Below are 23,379 nucleotides of genomic sequence, written 5' to 3'. Positions count from 1 at the left end.
TCATGTAATAAAATATTTTATAGTTTTCCGTTATATGACAATAAAAATGTACAACTAGTGTCAAATATCGGCATAAATCTTCTTCCGGAGATATTGCGTCTGTAGGTCTCTTCCATTCCCCGTCAGTGGTTTCCATTCATAACTGGGAATCTGTGAGACAAATAAAATCTGATATTAGGACTAATAGTGTGGAGCATCTGAGGACTGGATGAAGATGTGGACGCTCAATACTGGTTTCAGCAGTCGCTGACTTTTTGTATTGGCGGAATGAGTAATTTACTTTTTTTTTTTACTTAGTAAAACAGATAGTGAAACATATTGTTACTTTCAAACCATTTTTTTCTGTTTTAGATTTGTTTTTCTGTACATGAATATGGGGGCAGCCAACGGGCCTGAGCTGCAAGATATACCATCAGTGCGCCAGTCTCCGTGACCTGTGATCTCTGCAGCATAGGAAGTGTCAGCCGGATGTAAGGCGTACTTTGCCACAGTGAAAACTGCAAGATATCAGGATCACTTCATTATTCTAATTATTATTGCCTTCAACCCCCTAATTTTAATATTTGCAATTTTATTTTTCCTCCCCTTCTTCTGGACATCAGAACGTTATTTTTTTTATAATTACTGATTTTTTAGATATAGCCATATGGGGGCTTGATTTTTTTTTTTTAAAGCAGAGTTGTAGTTTTGAGCCCCTCCATTCATTTTTCTATATAATATACTGAAAAATGGGAAAAAATTCCAAGTGAGGTGAAATGGTGGAAAAAAAACTGCAATTTCACCATTGTTTCCTTTTTTCATTATGCATTTTTTTTTATCGCAGCGCTAAAGTGGTGCCACTAATATATGTTCCCTGCCCCTAGTCTTATACTAACCAGCCGCCATCTTCTTTTGTTCTTGGTGCTGCTTTTTTGTGTATGTTCCACTTCTGGCCTTGGCATACAAACACTGATGCAAAATACTGACTAAATACTGATGTGTGAATGAGGCTTAACAGATAGAAGAAGCTTGGAATTTTTTTTTTTTTCATACAAGAAAAACGGATGCCACGCTGACGGTAAAAACAGACTGTTAAGGAAGAGTCAAACTACAGAACTCCCTGGAGATTGTTGGAGGTTACATGTCTGTGCATTTCTTTATTTCTTACTCTCTGACAACTGAATCCCAGAAACGTCTAAGGTGGAGTTACGGCTGCTCTAACAGGACAAAAGGACCAACAATGGATGAAAATCAGATCCGGTACTGATCAAATTCTTAATCATTTACTGTGCAGCCTCCTTCCACCCAGGCACTGTGCAGCCTCCTTCCTCCCCGACCCTGTGCAGCCTCCTTCCACCCCGGCACTGTGCAGTCTCCTTGCACTGTGCAGCCTCCTTCCACCCCGGCACAGTGCAGCCTCCATGCACCCAGGCACAGTGCAGCCTCCATGCACCCCGGCACTGTGCAGCCTCCATGCACCCCAGCACTGTGCAGCCTCCTTCCACCCAGGCACTGTGCAGCCTCCTTCCTCCCCGACCCTGGGCAGTCTCCTTGCACTGTGCAGCCTCCTTCCACCCCGGCACTGTGCAGCCTCCTTCCACCCCAGCACTGTGCAGCCTCCTTCCACCCAGGCACTGTGCAGCCTCCTTCCTCCCCGACCCTGTGCAGCCTCCTTCCACCCCGGCACTGTGCAGCCTCCTTCCATCCTGGCACTGTGCAGCCTCCTTCCACCCCGGCACTGTGCAGCCTCCTTCCATCCTGGCACTGTGCAGCTTCCTTCCACCCCAGAACTGTGCAGCTTCCTTCCACCCAGGCACTGTGCAGCCTCCTTCCACCCAGACCCTGTGCAGCCTCCTTGCACCCCAGCACTGTGCAGCCTCCTTCCACCCAGGCACTGTGCAGCCTCCTTCCACCCAGGCACTGTGCAGCCTCCTTCCACCCAGGCACTGTGCAGCCTCCATCCACCCCGGCAATGTGCAGCCTCCTTCCATCCTGGCACTGTGCAGCCTCCTTCCACCCCAGCACTGTGCAGCCTCCTTCCACCCAGGCACTGTGCAGCCTCCTTCCACCCCGACCCTGTGCAGCCTCCTTCCACCCCAGCACTGTGCAGCCTCCTTCCACCCCAGCACTGTGCAGCCTCCTTCCACCCCAGCACTGTGCAGCCTCCTTCCACTCCAGCACTGTGCAGCCTCCTTCCACCCCAGCACTGTGCAGCCTCCTTCCATCCCAGCACTGTGCAGCCTCCTACCATTCCGTCTCTGTGCAGCCTCCTTCCACCCCGGCACTGTGCAGCCTCCTTCCACCCCGGCACTGTGCAGCCTCCTTCCACCCCGGCACTGTGCAGCCTCCTTCCACCCCGGCATTGTGCAGCTTCCTTCCACCCAGGCACTGTGCAGCCTCCTTCCTCCCCGACCCTGGGCAGTCTCCTTGCACTGTGCAGCCTCCTTCCACCCCGGCACTGTGCAGCCTCCTTCCACCCCAGCACAGTGCAGCCTCCATCCTCCCCGGCACTGTACAGCCTCCTTCCACCCCAGCACTGTGCAGCCTCCTTCCACCCAGGCACTGTGCAGCCTCCTTCCTCCCCGACCCTGTGCAGCCTCCTTCCACCCCGGCACTGTGCAGCCTCCTTCCACCCCGGCACTGTGCAGCCTCCTTCCATCCTGGCACTGTGCAGCCTCCTTCCACCCCGGCACTGCGCAGCCTCCTTCCACCCCGGCACTGTGCAGCCTCCTTCCACCCCGACACTGTGCAGCCTCCTTCCACCCCGGCACTGTGCAGCCTCCTTCCACCCCGGCACTGTGCAGCCTCCTTCCACCCCAGCACTGTGCAGCCTCCTTCCACCCCAGCACTGTGCAGTCTCCTTGCAAACAAACACTGTGCAATAGTGTAACCATAGACCAAGTATAATTATACAATAATTTGCTATGTACCTGAATGACGTGATATCCTAATATCTCCAAATGCCTTTTTTTCATTGCAAATTGTCCTTTTAAATGTGTATTACTGCAAAAGGCCTTGAGACCAAGCAATTCCACTGCAAATCTGTAACATAAATAATAATTAAAAATATATATATTGTTTAAAGGGAACCTGCCACGTTGTACATGCAGTCCGATTGGTGGACAGCACTTTATAGAGAAGGAGATGCAGACAAGGATGATATATAGGGCCAGTATGTGGTGGTAAACTGTAAAATTAATGGTGTATTGATGTGCATTGCGGCAATGTATATTCCGCCTCCATACTCAAGTAAGAAGATAAGAGGTGCTGGAGAGGGTAGAGCGTTGGGGTCCATTACCACTTCTAATTATTGGCGATCTCAATAATATATGTGATGACTTTTGGGATAAAAATAAAACCCCCCAGAATAGGACGGTGGGACATGTCACTATGTTTGGGACCTATGTCCGGGAAGTAGGTATGATCGATTTATGGAGAGTTAGACATACTGGGGAAAGGGGGTATTCATGTTACTCGCCAGCTCATGGTACTTTGTCTAGGATTGATTTGGCGCTGGGCAACTGTCTGATGGACACGATGGTGGGGGATGTGAGATATTTGCCTAGGGCTCTCTCAGACCATAGTCCAGTTGAAGTGGAGTTTCGACCGGTGGGGAAACGAGCCGGGAGCAGGAGGGAGTGGAAAATTCACCCTTATTGGCTACATAATATAGATTTGGAAAAGGTAAAGCAGGAGTTGGTGGAATTTTTTGAGATAAATGAGGGTAGTGCGGACGCTCTTACTGTGTGGGAAGCCATGAAAGCATACTTGAGAGGGCTGCTGTTTAGGGATATTAGCAGGTGTAAGCGGAAATCGAGAGAGGCAGAGAAATTGGCACTTGATGGGTTGAGGATAGCCGAAGACGAGATGATAATAACAGGATCTTTGGAAGCTGGGAGGAGGTTAAAGGCAGCGCAGAGTCAGCTGGAGGAAGTTTTGCTGGGTAAGGCTGAAAGGAAAAGGGAATTCATGAATCTGGCTTATTACCAAGAGGGCGAATCTGTGGGTCATTTGCTGTCGCTGGTGGCTTCTGCCCAGAGAAGTACTTCTTCGTCCATTCTCTGGTGTCGGGGAGCGGTATTACTGTCTCTGGGACTTCAGAGATTTTGGAGAGTTTCGCGGATTTTTATGCGGACCTATATTCCTCTCGGGTTGATGGGTCAATGGAGGAGACGGTGGCGTTCCTTGAGGAATTGGAGCTCCCAAGGTTGAGTGATATAGATAGAGAGGACTTGGAGGCTCCCATTACGGAGGAGGAGTTGGGTCGCGCATTGCAATCTATGACTAATGGAAAGGCGCCTGGTGTACATGGATTTCCTGCTGAAATTTATAAAAACTTGGGGGAAGTGTTGATCCCTAGATTGAAGGCGGTCCTGGAGGAGGCTAGGGATAGGGGAAGTTTACCAGCATCTATGCGAGAGGCCATAATAGTGGTGATTCCTAAGGAGGGGAAGGACTTGACACTGCCGGATTCATACCGGCCAATTTCCTTGCTCACCATAGATGTTAAACTCCTGGCTAAGATATTGGCGATGAGGCTGACAAGTGTCATTTCTGGCTTGGTGCATTCAGACCAGTCTGGCTTTATGCCCGATAGGTCCACTGCGATTAATCTACGAAGGCTATTTATGAATTTGCAGCTCAGATCCGATAACTGTGGCCAGAGAGTTATTGCATCTTTAGACGCCCACAAAGCGTTTGATAGTGTGGAGTGGGGGTATCTTTGGCAGGTGTTGCGGAATATGGGGTTTGGACCGCAGTTCATATCTTGGATTCGGCTGATGTACTCTATGCCGATGGCCAGGGTCAGGGTGAACGGGGAGTTATCACGGACCATACAACTAACTAGAGGGACTAGGCAGGGGTGTCCACTCTCTCCTCTTTTGTTTGCTCTGGCTGTGGAGCCACTGGCTGCTAAACTTCGACGGTCTGATGAGAAGACTGGGTTTAAATATGGGAGGATTGAAGAAAGGGTGGCATTGTATGCAGATGACATTCTTTTGTTTTTGGCTGACCCGGGTGCGTCCTTGGAGGGAGCCATTGGGATTATTGAACGCTTCGGATCATTGTCTGGACTTAGGATAAACTGGAGTAAAGGTACCTTCACACGAAACGACTTTGTAACGATATCGCTAGCGATCCGTGACGTTGCAGCGTCCTCGCTAGCGATATCGTTTAGTTTGACACGCAGCAGCGATCAGGATCCTGCTGTGATGTCGCTGGTCGCTGAATAAAGTCCAGAACTTTATTTGGTCGTCCGATCGCCGTGTATCGTTGTGTTTGACACCAAAAGCAACGATACCAGCGATGTTTTACACTGGTAACCAGGGTAAACATCGGGTTACTAAGCGCAGGGCCGCGCTTAGTAACCCGATGTTTACCCTGGTTACCAGCGTAAATGTAAAAAAAACAAACAGTACATGCTCACCTGCGCGTCCCCCAGCGTCTGCTTCCTGACACTGACTGAGCGCTGGCCCTAAAGTGAAAGTGAAAGCACAGCGGTGACGTCACCGCTGTGCTGTTAGGGCCGGAGCTCAGTCAGTGTCAGGAAGCAGACGCTGGGGGACGCGCAGGTGAGTATGTACTGTTTGTTTTTTTTACTTTTACGCTGGTAACCAGGGTAAACATCGGGTTACTAAGCGCGGCCCTGCGCTTAGTAACCCGATTTTTACCCTGGTTACCCGGGGACCTCGGCATCGTTGGTCGCTGGAGAGCGGTCTGTGTGACAGCTCTCCAGCGATCAAACAGCGACGCTGCAGCGATCGGCATCGTTGTCGCTATCGCTGCAGCGTCGCTTAATGTGACGGTACCTTAAGTCTATCTTGTTTAAGGTGGATGATGTTGGGGGGGAGCCACTGGAAGATGGGCGACTGAAGGTGACGAGCCAATTCAAGTACCTTGGCATATGGGTATGTATGCCTGTTACTGATTATATACATAGGAATATGACTCCAATCTTGGGTGTTCTGAAGGCAAAAGTGGATGCTTGGCTTAAGCTGCATTTATCTGTGGTAGGTAGGGTGAATCTTATTAAAATGATTCTGATGCCGAAAATACTGTATATTTTGCATAATGCACCAGTGTGGATACCGCGCGGGAAATTTAGACAGATCAACTCTCTGTTTAGGAATTTAATATGGGGGAGACAATATCCGCGGATTAGACTGGAGACACTTCAGCGACCCAAGGACGATGGGGGACTAGCATTGCCTAACCCTGAAATATACTTTCTTGCAGCACAGAGTCAGCATCTAAAGGGATGGGCGCTTGAGGGGTCTCTTGGAGCAGTACAGCGGTTGATGGAAGTGATGACAAAAAGAAAGCCAGTAGTACAATGTTTGGAGGATGGATCCTTGGGAGCTCTGGGGAAATTATACCCGACTGTGTTGTTGATACGTAGGTTGTGGGGTAGATTGAGACATATACGCGGGATCACGGACTTGACGAGATTCTCTCCGCTATGGCATAACAATAACTTACAGGAGTTTGAGGCACTGGGGATACTGACAGAATGGCAGGTCAAAGGGATTCAGTACGTGTATCAGATACTTGAGCGAGGTGAGTTAAAATCATTTTCCCAATTGCAGGCGGAGTTTGGTCTGGGGACTGCGGGGGAGTATCAGTATTTGCGGATGTTGCATGCTTTTAGAGCTCAGAATAGGAGCGGAGATATTAGAATTCAAAGAGATATAGTACTGGAGTATGTGTGTAATGAAGGGTCTACTGGGGGGGGGTTATATCTACTTTGTATAAAGATCTGCTACATACTTTCCTGTTGGGATTTCCGATAATGGCGAGAGCTAAATGGGAAAGGGATCTGGGTCCAATGGATAAAGAGACTTGGGAGTCGGTGCTAGAATGGGTCCCTAGACTGTCAGTGAGCGAACCATATAGACTGTCACAGCTCTATGTAATACACAGGGTCTATAAGTCTCCGATAATACTATATAAGGCAGGTTTGCGTGATAATTCCGAATGCCCAAGGTGTAAATCTACGGATGCGGATATATTTCATATGATGTGGACGTGTCCGAGACTGGCTGCATTTTGGTTAGTAGTTTTGAGTCGTATGGAAGGTGCGTATGGATGTGTGGTGCCAAGAGATCCAATTGTGTGCCTGTTGGGATGCGTGGATGAGATTGGAGTAGATAGTAACCTAAAGATAGCTATTGCCAGACTGTTATACATGGCTAGGAAGGTAATAGCTCGAAATTGGATCAGGGAAGAACCGCCGTCAAGAGGAGAATTCCTACAATATGTGAAACAAGGCCTGACACTCGAAAAGGGGTTTTACAAAAAGAAAGGGAAAATCGAAGTGTTCAATAAACTGTGGTCTCCGTGGATCGCCATGGGATAGGGATAGGGGTATTATACAAATTGAATGAACTACGATCCCTAATTAATGGCATTGTAAAGTGTGGCTTACATTAGGGGCTGGGGGATTAGTTATCCTTTTGTTTTACTGATGGAGGTGTTAAGCAAGATGGGCTGTCTTGTTGGGTTGGGGTGGGGGGTGTTGGGATCAAAGGGAGTTGTTTGAAGGGGGGGGGGGAAATTTTGTATTGAAAATACGAATGTAACATCTCAATCATCTTGTTATTCTTAATAAAAACTTATTTGAACTAAAAAAAAGGATGATATATAGGTTTATTGGAATTTATTCAACATAGCTTGTATTTTATTAATTGAAATATCTTTTGTTTGTACATATGAGTCCAGTGGGCGGTCCTGTGAGTGATTGACAGCTATCTCTGCATACACAATCATAAATGGGGAAAATGTCAATCACTGAGTAGGACCTCGTATACACACAAACATCATGGATTTGAATGAATAAAACACAAATTTTACTGAAAGTTTTCCCGCAATAAATGTAAGCTCCTCCTGCTGTTTATCATTCTGTCTAGAGATTATATACACCAGATACCACTTTTGACATGACAGGTTCCCTTTAAAGGTGTTTTCCTGGATGATAATAATAATGATTATACTTATCACATAAATCTGTTTCTTTCTCCTCCAGGACTGATCTTTCACTCACAATTCATGGGTAAAATCTACATTCAGCAAAGACAGATTTTCCCATTGCTGAGATAGGAGATGGTAGTTGGTGCTTTTAAAATTCTATGGAGAAGAGGGAGGAGCTGGAGACAGTCAGACATTCTGCTGCAAGTTCTCCTGAAACGACACTTACAGTTCTCCATAGAACTTTATGAGCACCAACTGTCATCTCAGTTATGGGAAAATCTGTATTCACTGGACAAACTGTAACTGTAAATTGGGAATGATCGATCATTCCAGGAGGAAAAAGAATCAGATTTCTCAGATAAGCGATATACAAAGTTTCTTATTTTAATGTGTACTATATATGTAAAAAAAATTAAACCAATCTTTACTCTTTAATATACAAGTGTGAAGTTACTGCTAAAACTTGAGAATCAGATAATTATATTAATTCTAAATAACATAACAGAGGGGACGCTTACCGCTGCATTTGAGCCCAAATTTTGCTAAATATTTGTACTGTAAATGCCGATGACACATACAGTACATCACTATTTTATATTATTTATTATATTATTTTTTGTTCTTATACCAAAACTTAAAAATGAAGAGAAAAGGGGGCATGGCTAACCTTTATAGTGTAAAGTACAACATATCTATGATTGCATTTCCATATGAAAGTCGCATGTTTTAGACGGGTCCTAATTGTCTTGAAGCTGCAGTTTGGGCAATATTCTGCATTAATGGGTGACATTTGACACCTTTGTCTCCAACTATTTTCTGGCCAATTCACAGATTTTAAGTCGCAATTTGCAGAAAAAATTCCGCTCGGACTTGAGACTTTTGACTCATTGGCTCTTATCGAATATGGAGAAATATAGTAACATGATTAAAAAGCGGCTGATGTATTTTTTGTCAAATTTATCCATCAGGTGCAACAATGGCAGTTGAATTAGTGCAGTAACCATTTGGTGCTAATTGCGCCATTTTTGATAAATGTGGGTCCTTTCCCCATACCCAGGAATTAGACATTTGGGTGGTAGAAGTAAATTGAAGAAAAAAAAAAAGAAAGTTGGGGGAGTGATCGAGTGCAAAGGTTAGAATGGGAACAAATATTGTATGGGTGCGATACTGAGTCCTTCCCAAAATATCATGGAGACATAGATGCTGACCTCCGCGCTCCTTCTGGTGACTGACTGCCAAGTTCACTCATCGTTATCGCATTGTCCGGCTCCTGGTATGGAATTGGCTTTTTATCCTTGTCCAACATGAATTCAAAATCTAAGGAAATAAAATATATCACACTAATAGAGTAAGTATGTGGACACCGTCATAAAGTGTGAAAAGCATTACTTCCAGAAACAGTGCCACACCGGTCTATAGGTTGTGCCGGGTATTGCACCTCAGCTTTACAGAAGTGAACGAGGTTTAGCTTCGATATCACATACAATCCAAGGCCACAGTCACAAAACCATAGATCTTCTCATCCAGGAGAATTGGGTCGATTGTGATAATGACTCTCTGATCAAAGCGTCAGCACGGTGTGAGCCGATTCTCTTGGATAAGAGAATTAGAGCACACTGTCCGGAAAATATGGAGACCAAAATGTCTCCATCTTCTCCACTCGATGAGTCCACGGAAATGGAACTGCACTCGAATGTCATATCTGGTGTAAATGCTGCTGTTCTCCAGCGCTTGTTGCTTTTCTTTTGTTCCTGAGATATGTCCTCCTCTTCCATGTATGAAAAAGGAGATTTTTGTGTACTCACCGTAAAATCTTTTTCTCCGAGTCATCATTGGGGGACACAGGACGAATGGGTGTTATGCTGCTGCCACCAGGAGGACACTAAGTTAAACACACACAAAAGATTAACTCCTCCCCTGCAGTATACACCCACAGGCTGGACAATCCAGAGCCAGTTCGGTAACAAAGCAGTAGGAGTAAACCAGTTAACAAACAGACAACATGTCATAGTCAAAACACAGACTGAAAAGAACAATTGAGCCAACTAGGCTAACAGGGAGGGTGCTGTGTCCCCCAATGATGACTCGGAGAAAAAGATTTTACGGTGAGTACACAAAAATCTCCTTTTCTCCTACGTATCATTGGGGGACACAGGACGAATGGGACGTCCCAAAGCAGTCCCTGGGTGGGCCAACAAGAAGTTATAAATGCTGTGCGTGCCTACGAGCTACAGATGAGACACTGCCGCTTGTAGGATTCGCCTACCGACGGACGCGTCTGCCGAGGCCTGAGAGTGCACATGATAGTGCTTCGTGAATGTATGCAGGCTGGACCATGTAGCAGCCTTGCAGACCTGCGCTGCCGATGCCTGGTGCCGGATGGCCCAGGACGCGCCGACTGACCGGGTAGAATGAGCCTTGATCCCCGGAGGTGCGGCGTGACCCTTGACACGGTAGGACTCTTGGATGGCGGAACGAATCCACTTGGCAATGGAGGCCTTGGAAGCAGGTAGTCCCTTCCGTGGCCCCTGCGGAAGAACGAACAAGGCGTCTGACCTACGGAGAGACGCAGTTCTGGAGACGTAACGTCTAAGACCCCTCACTAAGTCCAGAGTGTGGAGCGCCCTTTCCGTGCGGTGGGAAGGAGCAGGGCACAGTGAGGGAAGGACAATCTCCTCATTAAGATGGAAGGAGGAAACGACCTTCGGAAGAAAAGTCGGACATGTCCGCAGAACCACCTTGTCCTGGTGGAACACAAGGAAAGGAGGTCGGCACGACAGAGCTGCCAGCTCAGAGACACGTCTAATAGACGTGACAGCCACGAGGAAGGCAATCTTCCAAGACAAGAACAGCAAAGACACTTCATGCAAGGGCTCAAAGGGGGGCTCTTGAAGAGCACGGAGAACTAGGTTCAGGTCCCATGGTTCCAAGGGCATCTTGTAAGGCGGAGCCATATGAGAAACACCCTGGATGAAGGTCCTGACCTGCAATCTGTTTGCAATCTTTCTCTGAAAAAGAACCGAGAGAGCAGAAATTTGGCCCTTAAGAGAGCTGAGAGCAAGACCCAAGTCTACGCCTGATTGGAGGAATTCCAAAATGTGAGGGATAGAAAAACGGAGGGGGAAACGTCCCCGCTTCCTGCACCAGGTGAAGTATACCTTCCAGGCGCGGTGGTAGATGCGCATAGAAGAAGGCTTGCGTGCGCGGAGCATGGTAGATATCACCGTCTGGGGCAACCCCTTCTGCCTCAGTACCCAGGACTCAACGGCCACACCGTTAAACACAGGGCCTCTGAGTTCGGGTGGTAAATGGGCCCTTGAGACAGGAGGTCTGCGCGACTCGGCAGCCTCCAAGGTACGTCTGAGACCAGTTGAACCATCTCGGCATACCATGTCCTGCGCGGCCAGTCCGGAGCGATGAGAAGTACTGGGATCCGTTCTGCCTTGATCTTCCTGATCACCTTTGTCAGAAGAGGAATTGGGGGAAAGATGTATGGGAGTCTGAAACCCTGCCATGAGAGGACGAGAGCGTCGGCTCCGAAGGCTGAGGGGTCGTGAGACCTGGCCATGAAGACGGGAACCTGGCAATTGAGGCGAGATGCCATTAGGTCCACGTCCGGGGTCCCCCATCGAGAGCATATCTGGTGAAAGATTGCGGGATGGAGAGACCACTCTCCGGGATCGAGGCTGTGGCGACTGAGAAAGTCCGCTTCCCAGTTTTCCACGCCTGGGATAAAGACTGCTGAGAGTATGGAATGATGTGTCTCGGCCCAGCGGAGAATTAGCGTCACCTCGACCATGGCCGCCTTGCTGCGAGTGCCCCCTTGGCGGTTGATGTAGGCTACCGCAGTGGCGTTGTCGGACTGGACTCTGACCGCACGGCCGGAGAGGAACGGCTGAAAATGATGGAGAGCCAGTCTGATTGCCCGAATCTCTAGGATATTGATGGGCAGCTGGGACTCCTGCGGAGACCAGCGACCCTGAGTCGAGTGACGCTGGAACACTGCACCCCAGCCGAAGAGACTGGCGTCCGTTGTGACAACCAGCCAGTGCACCGGAAGGAAAGACTTCCCCCGAGTCAGGGAGGACCTCCTGGTCCACCACCTGAGGGACTGTCTGATTGGGCGAGAGAGAAGGAGACGGCGGTCGAGCGAGGCGGGATTCCTGTCCCATAGTGCCAGAATGGCATGTTGTAAGGGACGGAGGTGAAAAACTGCAAAGGGCACTGCCTCCATTGCCGCCACCATCCTGCCGAGTACCCTCATGGAGAAGCGTAGGGAGTGAGAGCGAGGTTGAGTAAGCTTCCGGACTTCTCTCTGAAGAGTGGATACCTTTTCCGGAGGCAAAAGTACTAGACCCTGAGAGGAGTCTAAGATCATTCCCAGGTAGGATATGGTTTGGGCCGGGACTGGGGAAGATTTTTTGAAATTGATTTTCCAGCCCAGGCGCAAAAAGGTATTTATAGTGACGTCTACCGCTTCTGAACAGGACCGGAAAGAGGGGCCTTTTATGAGGATGTCGTCCAAGTAGGGCAACACCACTATGCCCCGAGCATGTAGAATGGCCACGGCAGCTGCCATGACCTTGGTGAACACCCGAGGAGCAGTGGCCAGCCCGAAAGGTAGGGCGACAAACTGAAAATGGTGCCCCTGGACCGCGAAGCGGAGGAAGCGCTGATGAGACGGTAGGATGGGAATGTGCAAGTAAGCGTCTTGAACATCTAGAGATGCAAGGAACTCGCCTTCTTCCAGAGAGGCAATTACCGAGCGGAGGGACTCCATACGGAATTGACGTACACGGACGTACTTGTTGAGGAGCTTGAGGTCCAATATTGGACGTACTGAGCCGTCCTTCTTTGGTACAATGAAAAGATTGGAATAGAAACCTTGGTACCTCTCGTTCTGAGGCACCGGGATGATGACCCCGTCTTCCCATAGCGATCTTATGGCCTGAAAATACTGACGGACCCTTGCTCTGGGAGGAGGGGACTGGAAGAAACGAGATGGGGGAAGAGAGACAAACTCTATCTTGTAACCGAAGGACACTAGGTCGCGGACCCATCGGTCGGGAACTACCGAGAGCCACGCGTCCCGAAAGAAGAGTAGGCGGCCGCCAACTCTGTCGGTGTCCTTTGGCGTCTGCCAAGAGTCATTGAGGTGGAGACCTGTTGGGTCTGGGCCCCCTGGACCCCTGTTGTCTGGGTCTGCCTCTCCAAGAGGGAGAAGGTTTGTAAGATGGCTGGGAGGTTCTGTCCTTGCGCTGACCTCTCCCGGCGCCGGGTGGCGCGGAGGGAGAATTGGACCAATTGGAGCCGAAACGGAAATATCGGCCTCGGCCCTGTTGGTTGCGAAAGGGACGAAAGGTCCATTGCTGGGGAAGGAATTTGCTCTTTCCCCCTGTGGAGTCTGCGATAATTTTATCTAGTTTGTCCCCAAAAAGGCGTTCGCCCTGGTATGGAAGGGACGTGAGAGATTTTTTGGATCCTGAGTCCGCTTTCCAGTCCCTGAGCCAAAGGGATCTGCGGATCGTGACAGCATTGGCCGCTGCCTGTGAGGCACAATTGGCCGCGTCTAAGGATGCGGAAACTACAAAGTCCCCCGCTCTGGCAATCTGAGTGGCCAGGTGTGAAACCTCGGGGGGTAAGTCGGCGTGTAGAGCTGTAGAGGCTAAAGACTCGGCCCAATGGGTCATGGTTTTTGCAACCCATGTGACGGCAAAAGAAGGGAAGAGAGAAGCCGAAGAAGCTTCAAAAGCCGAGCGAGCCATCTGGTCAATTTGTCTATCAGTGGGATGCTTGATGGACGCGCCCTCGGAGGAGGATAGAACCGCCTTGGTGGCTAGCCGCGACACTGGCGGGTCCACGGAGGGTGACTGAGACCACTCCCTAGCAAGGTCCTGAGCAAACGGATACTTCAATTGCATAGCCTTCTGACCTGAGAAGCGTTTATCCGGACGGACCCTGTGGAGATCAACAATGTCCTTAAATTGAGGATGCGTAGGAAAAAATCTATGAGCCTTTGTGGTTCGCCCGAATGACACGGGATGAACCGCCTTGGACGGGGTTTCCTCCTCTAACTGTAGCGTCTGACTTACCGAGTCTATGAGAGAATCTAGGGTCTCTTGGTCGTGACGATACTCTGGGGAACAGGACACGCTGGATGCGTCGTCCAGAAAGGATTCCCTGCTATGAGCTGGGGATGAGTGACGAGAGACTTCGCTCTCTGAGCCGGAGGGCTGATCACGGACCGGAGATATTACCCTGGACTTCTTTCTAGATGAGAGAGGGCTTCTGGAAACGGTACGACCTCTAGGCCGAGAGGGGTTTTTAGGCCGCGTTACATCATCCGTGGAAGCGCCCTGGGTAAGGGACGGGTCACGGAGGGACTGTATCGTCCTTTCCAAGGATGCCACAGATCGAGCGAGGGAGGACGCCCATGCGGGGGTACTAGGCTCACTACATTCCGGGTCAGAGGCCGGAGTATCCTGTGCCGCAGACATTTCGCAGACGGAGCACAGCGGGGTAGTGTGACCTCGGGGCAGAGATACCTTGCAGGAGGTGCACACAGCAAAAATAACAGAGTGGGTCTTTCCAGTCCGTTTTTGCCTAGACTGTGACATCTTTGCCATAAAGTGAGCGTACTGGCAGGGGAAGAGACAATCCTAATGAGTGCGTCTCACCAAGTTCCGCGGTGCTTGGCAGAGAGATCCTGAAGTCCTGTGCGCTGTGGTGCTGCAGAGCCGCCAGCGCACTTCCTGGTCCAAGATGGCCGCCGAGATGTGAGAAGGGCGCTTCTCGGGAACGAGAAGCGCCCAGAGAGGGAGAGAGAGAGGGAGGGGGGCGTGTCATGGGCGGGCGGTGGATTCCCTGCTATGCGCGTCGGAACGCTGCCATTGCCACAGAATGTCCGTGGTGGAATCCGGACCAGGGACGGTAAACAGTGCCACCGCCCTAACAGAGCGCCGAATTGCCCGTGCTCCGCGGCTGCAGCGCCGCATTAGAAAGTGGATCCCTGAACGGGCGGTCCCCTGTCAGCTGGTCGGCCCCCGCACTTACCTTGTGCGATGGGGCCGATGCTCCATCCACCTTCACCTTAGTAGGGAGAGGGTGGAGAGCTTCTGCCGCCGTGCAACATCCGCTATGTTCAGTGGTGATGCAGTGGGCGGCTGCACGGACGCCATGGCATTCTGTCCGGCTGTGCCCTGGCTCCAGGAAACTTAGGTGGATGATTAGTCCCCGTGGTCGCCTGACAGGGAGGGAGGGAGATCGGAACGCTAGGGAACCGTCGCCACACTGGAAAGTGAGCCAGGGCTGGCATCCATCGTCGCGGGAAAGGATACAGGAGGAACGCTCCATGTACTTGCCCGTTGTTGGTGCGGGAGAGATCAGAGCTGAAAATTTGCCTGTCGCTCCCTTCCGTTAAAAACAAAAATTGGTGGGGTCCTGAGGACCCAAGTGCCTCCTGAGACACTAAGTAAGAACTGGCTCTGGATTGTCCAGTCTGTGGGTGTATACTGCAGGGGAGGAGTTAATCTTTTGTGTGTGTTTAACTTAGTGTCCTCCTGGTGGCAGCAGCATAACACCCATTCGTCCTGTGTCCCCCAATGATACGTAGGAGAAACATAGTATTGTTAGCCAGGAACCTCACGAAGAGGTCATAGAACAACTGAGGGCTACGCCCACTTGGCTAACAAGAGGGGACAATACCTCAGGGATGGAGAGGAGCAGGAACAGAAGGAAACAACTTCGGATTCTTTACCAAATTTATGACAAGTGACCGGTCCTCTTTCTGGTCACTGATGGGGATCTCACCGGACTGATGGGGATCTCACCGGCTGTAACCCCCCAAAGACCTAATAGTTATATAGACTGCATATACAGTCATGGCTGAAAGTGTTGGCACCCTTAAAATTGTTCCATAAAATGAAGTAATTCTCCCACAAAATCACATTGAACACCTGTGGAGAGATCTTAAAACTGCTGTTGGGAGAAGGCGCCTTCACTTATTAGAGACCTGGAGCCGTCTGCAAAACCAGAGTGATCCAAAGCTCCAGCTGAGAGGTGTAAGGAGCTTGTTCATGGTTATAGGAAGCGATTGATTGCAGTTATTTATTCCAAAGGGTGTGCAACCAAATACTAAGCTGACGGTGCCAACAATTTTGTCCGAACCATTTTTGGAGTTTTGTGTGAAATTATGTCCAATTTGCCTTGTTTTCACATTTTTTTTGTGATTTTCCAACACACACAAAGGAAATAACCATGTGTATAACAAAACGTGTAATTGCAATAATTTTCTGGGAGAAATACTTCATTTTCTGGAACAATTTGAAAGGTGCCAATACTTTCGGCCGTGACTGTATACGGAGTTAGTGCTACATATGTTAGCCTGGGACATCTGTGCGCACTCTCCTTACACTTCCTACAACATAGGATGGCGATAACCTGCTATTTAGTTGGACATTGGAGAAGCCCCTTCACAGTCCGCTGCCACCCGTGTGCATCATCTGTACACCGAGATCTTACCTATGGAATAAGAGTACGGTGTTGTCACCGAGACCTTCGTATACCACGCTCCTCCTAAGATTTCCTCCAACAAGTCCTGCAGCAGCTGGCCCATGGAAGTCATCTCTGCAGGACACAAGCACATTATAATTATTGGGGCTCCATTTGGGGAGGTTTATAGGATGCTCTATTTATTTTGGGCCATTGTATTACTGCCACGCTCTAGATCCGAGGGTCTCAACCTCTGGTACATTTACTGCATGCTTAAAGGGGGTTTCCTCAACTTCCAGTGGAGCTCCCCGCTTCTCTGCTTTGCCCGGGCAGGAGATGGGCTCCCGTTTGACAATTTGGACCAGCAGCATCGTGGCCCAAACTGCGCTCTCCAGGTTCTACAGACAGAGACAGCTTTACCTCTGCCGCATCGGAAGAGCAATGATGCAGAGATCCTGCCAAGTATTAAAGCAGCACTTCCAAGTCCTATTGGAAAGAGCTTGTAAGAGCGGCGCTCCTTGTCTAGGAGACAGGCCATCACATATAGCTGGCAGACAATAATAAATAAATACCATGGCACAAAGGTACCTAGATAGCTTGAAAAGTTTCCCAAGGCAACAAGAAGTACATAAATAAATACCTTTGTTCTTCAGAAAGCAGAGGATTTTTAATAAAACGTTAAAAAAACACCTTTTCAATAACTCAATAAATGATATCCAGGCACATACACAAGGTCAGAAACTTACCTTTTTTCTTCATGTGCTGACAATATGGCTCATGAAACCAAGGAACCTGATATTCGGGGTGCTCGATGCAAACCGCACGATTCAATTCCATAAGATAGTGGCGAAGATTCATGCCCTGAGCAGGGGGAAACGCTGAAACAGAACATTTTATGGAAGGTATCGGTGAAGGCATCGTCAGTACGGACCTACTGAAAGGTACAAGACCAACGAATCAAGGACTAAGATCAGATTGTCAGGTCAGTCCCTAATTACTGAGGTTCTGCCCAGACCCAACACTCTACTGGGGCAACTTACCAGTGCGTACACCTGACAACAACCAGTATCTGTACCATTAGGTTGTAAAGAAAGACTAAGCAATGAGTGATGTGATCACAAGACCTACCTTGTACGACAGTACAGGATCTACAGCCCGGGAACCTGTAGGCACTACTAGGACAACTCCTTCATGTTCCTCATATTTGGTCCTGTTAAAATAAAAACACACTCGCCGGTGCCGGCGCTGTTCCAGCGGGGTTGCCACTCGCGTTCTAGGGCTTGTGTAAGGTTGTTATGTCACAGGAGCCCTGTGCCCAATCAGCGCCGCCATCATTGTCCTCGCCTTTGGACATACTGACCATCAACAGGAAGTCCGGGCTGTGGCTGCGCTCTGACTTCCTCTTCATGCTCGATTTGTCTGAACTTGGGGACAGTGACCCTAGTGCTGATTGGCTGCAGAGGTCACGTCAAATATCAACATCATGTGACCACCTGGAGACACAAGGCCAATATCACTGGAACACAGCCGGTCTGGTAGGTGAGTGTGAGTCTTTTTTCTTTTTTTTTTCCTTAATCTGCGGCAATTTAGCATTTAAGAGGAGATGTCAAATAGTGGACAAACCCTTTAAGCTGCTCATACACATGCGAAAGCTGTCGGACGATCAAGCTCCCATCATATACATGAACATGCAAATTCTCGTAGATTTTCAATGACTAGGGCAACCTGCCCGACCCATATGACCTCCAACATCACACATCGGGTGAGAGTAGAGACTCCCCCAAACGTGAGACTGTCGGCCAATCCCAGCAGGTTCGGCTGACTTTAGTCCAATGTGTGGGGGTTTTCAGATTCATCACTAGACCCCACCTAAAGTCATTCAATTCTGACACCCTCTGTGACACCTGCATATTACTACATGATGAAAACATTTTACAGATCACGGACAGTATGAAAAAAAAATAAAAAAAACATATATAAATATCTGTATATAAAGAAAGAGCGAGAGATAAAGAGATAGAGAGCGACAGAGATACAGAGAGCGATAGATAAAGAAATTAGATAAAGAGATAGCGAGCGATACACGAAGAGATAGAAGGATAGATAAAGAGATAGAGAGCAGACTTACATTTCAATTGGGCATCTAGCTGGCGTAAGAACGTGATGTTGAATATCGCATTTATTAATTCTTTTGGAAATTGTTTTGCCAAAGCAAAATTGTAACAGATCTGCATCAAGCATGAAGGACTCAACAAATCTATGCAAAAAAAGATAAGAAAAACACTTTTAATAAATATATAACTTACCGTAATGGAATAGTGAAGTGCTCAGTCTCCACTGATTTATCCCTATGCTGCATCACTCAGCTACCTGGATATACAGGGAATTGCAACCCTCAGCGACCTGGCTGCGCAAGGAACTGCAACCCTCGGGTACCCGGCTGGGCAGGGAACTGCAACCCTCGAGTACCCGGCTGTGCAGGGAACTGCAACTCACGGGTACCAGGCTGTGCAAGGAACTGCAACCCTCGAGTACCCGGCTGTGCAAGGAACTGCAACCCTCGGGTACCTGGCTGTGCAGGGAACTGCAACCCTCAGGTACCTGGCTGTGCAAGGAACTGCAACCCTCGGGTACCTGGCTGTGCAAGGAACTGCAACCCTCGGGTACCCGGCCGTGCAGGGAATTGCAACCCTCGAGTACCCGGCTGTGCAGGGAACTGCAACTCACGGGTACCAGGCTGTGCAAGGAACTGCAACCCTCGAGTACCCGGCTGTGCAAGGAACTGCAACCCTCGGGTACCTGGCTGTGCAGGGAACTGCAACCCTCAGGTACCTGGCTGTGCAAGGAACTGCAACCCTCGGTGACCTGGCTGTGCAAGGAACTGCAACCCTCGAGTACCCGGCTGTGCAAGGAACTGCAACCCTCGGGTACCCGGCTGTGCAAGGAACTGCAACCCTCGGGTACCTGGCTGTGCAGGGAACTGCAACCCTCAGCTACACGACTGTGCAGGGAACTGCAATTCACGGGTACCAGACTGTGCAGGGAACTGCAACCCTCAGGTACACGGCTGTGCAGGGAACTGCAACCTTCAGCTACACAACTGTGCAGGGAACTGCAACTCACGGGTACCAGGCTGTGCAGGGAACTGCAACCCTCAGGTACGCAGCCGTGCAGGGAACTGCAGCCCTCGGGTATCCGGCTGTGCAGGGATCCGCAACCCTTATCTATCTGGTTGTGCCAGGTCCTTTTACACTGAACGGGGTTTTCGGCAGCAGCTGGAAGGGCAGCTCTGCAGAGAAAATGTTAAAGTGCTGCCTCCCATTCAATCTCAGGATTAGTAGCAATGATACAGTGATGTCACATCCTACTATGTGGGAATACCACTTTAAAGCCCAACCTACTGCGAGCAGCAGTACTAGTATTAGTGACTTGTATATCACGACACCTACCCTTGTGCTCCAGTACATGTTGGAGACATACATTAAAAAATTCTCCGCCTTGAGGTGGCTCATAGTTCAGGAAACTAAAGGGACGTAAAACTATAAGGATGCTGGATGGATGAATCTAAAAAGGGGATAGATAAAGAAAAGGGTTAGGAGGAACAAAACTGTATTAAAGGGCATTGTCTCACGCACTCTTCCCCTTTCCACATAAACATTATACAGGGGGTCACATTATGAAATACCTTGGCAATATCCTCCATGGTCACTGCAGCAATGGTGTGAAAAACTGGGGCTCGTGCATTGTTCATTTGACATAAAAAGATGGAAAGTTTAGTGACGTTCCTCCAGGTGACCGTATGCAGCAGCCGCTGGCAGATATCCAACAATCCCTCAGTCAGTTCTTCGGTCATCCACTGCCGGGTCTTAAGCTGCAAAATTTCCTCCAGCAGAAGATCAATGCTGTCCGTGTGCTGGAGTCTTTCCACAGCACAGCTGTTCAGGTTGTTGAGGAGCTCCCTGTACGTTTTATGGTGGTTTCCAAACCCACGAGGCGTTCTACACAACTGCAGGAGTAGGACAGCAATCTTTTCCAGGCTTGGTAAATTGCACTGCTGGATTATATCACCAATTCTAGAGAGGACGGCCTCATCCACCTGGTGGAGGTTCAGTAGAGCAAGTGCTTTGGCCATTGTGGCCACTTCAGAAGGCACAAAACTTGCCATTAAATTCCTGCAATAATGAGAAAATATTTAGGAAGTTTTAGTTTAGAAAAATCACAAAAAAACAGGATGACACTAATAATCCTGCCCAAATTCCCAACTCTATGGGTTGAACAGGTCAGAACCAGTAGATGTAAGAGCCAGAAGTGTCTTCTTTGACAATGCACCCAAGTATCAGCATTTGCACCATAAGGTGCAGTAGATGGCCATGGAAAGTGCAAAAAAGGGGGAGAGAAGCTTGGAAATGTTGAGGGTTCCATTGCAGATATATTTGGCCTTACAGGCCCAGCAAAAAGTGAACATTGTCCTGAGAGCCGAACCAGCTGCTTCAAAGTAAGACTACATGAAAGATTAAACTCTCTGGTCGCTCAAGTCTTACATCTGCCAAGTGTAATGTTCTGCCTTTCCCCAGATGGGGAATCAATGGTCTACCACTGGTGACCACCACCATATTACCAGTGTGTTTTCCAGTAAAGGACACATGACATCTACAGTAAGAGCAGTCCAATATGACTAACCAGATTAATCGCTGCTTTCGGTATAAATAATTATACACAATTTACCAGCTGGTGTAGTAGATTCTGAGAAATCCAACAGACTCCACATTCGTGATCTGCAGGTTTCTGAGTCTGTGTGTTAGAATAATTAATAGGAAGGGGATGTTCACAATAATATCAGTGTGGAGATCAATTAATGAGGTCAATCATTCTGTGAAGAAGCAGGTGGGAATCAGGTGGCCCTTATTTAAGGGTGAAGCCAGGACATGTTGTACATGCATTTCTCCTTGAAAGCCTGAGAAATAGGGATTTTTGTGTACTCACCGTAAAATCCTTTTCTCCGAGCCATTCATTGGGGGACACAGACCATGGGTGTATGCTGCTGCCACCAGGAGGCTGACACTAAGTATTACAAAGAAAGTTAGCTCCTCCCCTGCAGTATACACCCCTCTGCTGGCTCCCAGCTAACCAGTTCGGTGCAAAAGCAGTAGGAGATCAATAACAACATATAAGCGTATAGCATGTCACATATATGAGAGTATAACATATCAAATGATAAAAATAAATACAAATAATAATAGGGAGGGAGCTGTGTCCCCCAATGAATGGCTCGGAGAAAAGGATTTTACGGTGAGTACACAAAAATCCCTATTTCTCCTTCGCCTCATTGGGGGACACAGACCATGGGACGTCCCAAAGCAGTCCCTGGGTGGGGACAACATCAGATCAGGCCGTGTAACCACTACTTACAAGTGCGCCAAAGCGGCCTGCAAAGTCCGCCTGCCCAGACTCACATCTGTGGAAGTGTGTGAATTATAGTGCTTCAAGAATGCATGCGGACAGGAGGAATTCGCAAGCTTGCGGTCGTGCTTGCCGACGCCTGGTGCCTAGAGCCCTGAGACAGGGAGATAGGCTGACATCTAGCACGGAAGGACTCCTGGATGGTGAAAAGAATCCACCAGGATAACGTGGCCGATGAACACGGCTAAACCCTTCCTGTGACCGTCGGGAAGCCTACTTACCATCGAGAAGCCCAAGCAAAGTGTCCAACCTTCGGAAGGACGCCGTCCTCGATACGTACCCACTTGGAGCACTCACTTCTTCCAGATTATGGAGAACCCATTCCGTTGTGTGGACTGGAGCCGAAAGAGATGGGAGGACGATGCCCCTGCAACAGTGGGAATACAAAACCACCTTGGCAACGAGGGAAGGGGATGGCTTGAGGGCAACGATGCATTGATGGTAATAAGGAAAAAAGACTGAAAGGAACAGAGTGGCAAGCTCTGAAGACTCATCAGGATGACAAGAACGCAGAGAAAAAAGGGAAGTGACGTTCCCTGATAGTAAAGTCTTTCTGGATCGAAAAAGGAGTCTACTGTAAGATCCCCAGGACCATTAAGGTCCCCCAGATCTAACGGTACGCGGTAGGGAAGAACTACAGGTGAAGGCTCCCTGCGAGAAGGTCCATATTTCCAGTTTTGACGAAATAAGACGGAGAAATACTAGTACCGCAAGCGATAAAACCTGACATGGTCAGTGCGGGTCTCCCGGGATCACTGGGGGCCTTTTCTGCTTCCAAAAAGATCTCAAGACGTAGTGGAAGAGGAGTTATGGAAATTGGTACCGTGGAAGAAACGGAGCATGCACTGCGATGGACTTGGATCTTGAAGCCAAACCATGAACTGGAGTACATAGGCGTTCAGCTTGGACGCCATCCGACCTACATCTGGAGTACTCCAGTGAAGGCAGATGTGAAGGAAGACTTCCGAGTGAAGTTCCCACTCACATGAGGAGAAAACCCTGACGGCTGAATATGTCAGCCGCCCAGTGTTCTACTCCAGGGACATGTACTGTTGAGATCACCGAATGATAGATCTCGGCCCATCAGAGAGTGCGAGGTACCTCGGCCATGGCGCTTGACTGTGGGTACCTGCGAGATGATTGACGTATGGCACAGCCGTGGCATTATCCAAATTGAAGACGGATGGTTGACCCGCCTAAGGGCAGTGGACCTGCTGTAGGATTAGCCGTACTGTTCGGATCCCCAGAGAAATGATCGGGAGAAGAAGACGGGCATTGGTATCCCTAATAACCATTGGACCAGAAGAAGGCTCTGGATGAGGAAGGAGCTTAGAGACTACCTTTTGAAAGCCTGATTGACTTGCTGAAAACGAGCGGAGCAAAAGAAAACTACTTCCGTTTTCGTCTTATTGCTCAGAACCCTCCTAGCTAATTGAATGAACCGAGGGAATGAGTGATCAAGTGCACAAGCTCCGTGTTGAA

At 48.9% G+C, this 23,379-nt stretch overlaps 1 protein-coding gene across 5 annotated transcripts in view; it reads right to left on the bottom strand.

Annotated features, from left to right (window-relative positions):
- LOC143784474 (FAST kinase domain-containing protein 1, mitochondrial-like) overlaps window positions 1-23,379 on the bottom strand; it is an 88,200-nt gene continuing 64,821 nt past the window's right edge. For all 5 annotated transcript variants that reach the window (XM_077272764.1, XM_077272762.1, XM_077272761.1 and 2 more), the window contains 8 exons: window positions 20,123-20,609; window positions 19,887-20,001; window positions 18,566-18,694; window positions 17,184-17,315; window positions 16,468-16,572; window positions 9,156-9,264; window positions 2,910-3,021; window positions 1-150 (listed from right to left, as the gene is read on the bottom strand). In XM_077272764.1, the coding sequence (XP_077128879.1) occupies window positions 61-150; window positions 2,910-3,021; window positions 9,156-9,264; window positions 16,468-16,572; window positions 17,184-17,315; window positions 18,566-18,694; window positions 19,887-20,001; window positions 20,123-20,609 (1,279 nt within the window). In that variant the 3' untranslated portion in view covers window positions 1-60. The remainder of the gene's footprint in view (window positions 151-2,909; window positions 3,022-9,155; window positions 9,265-16,467; window positions 16,573-17,183; window positions 17,316-18,565; window positions 18,695-19,886; window positions 20,002-20,122; window positions 20,610-23,379) is intronic.

The sequence above is a fragment of the Ranitomeya variabilis genome, chromosome 7, assembly GCF_051348905.1.
Source record: "Ranitomeya variabilis isolate aRanVar5 chromosome 7, aRanVar5.hap1, whole genome shotgun sequence".
In the NCBI taxonomy this organism is placed as follows: Eukaryota; Metazoa; Chordata; class Amphibia; order Anura; family Dendrobatidae; genus Ranitomeya; species Ranitomeya variabilis.
Note: the sequence above shows the minus strand (reverse complement) of the source record. Positions and strands in the feature narration are given on the sequence as shown.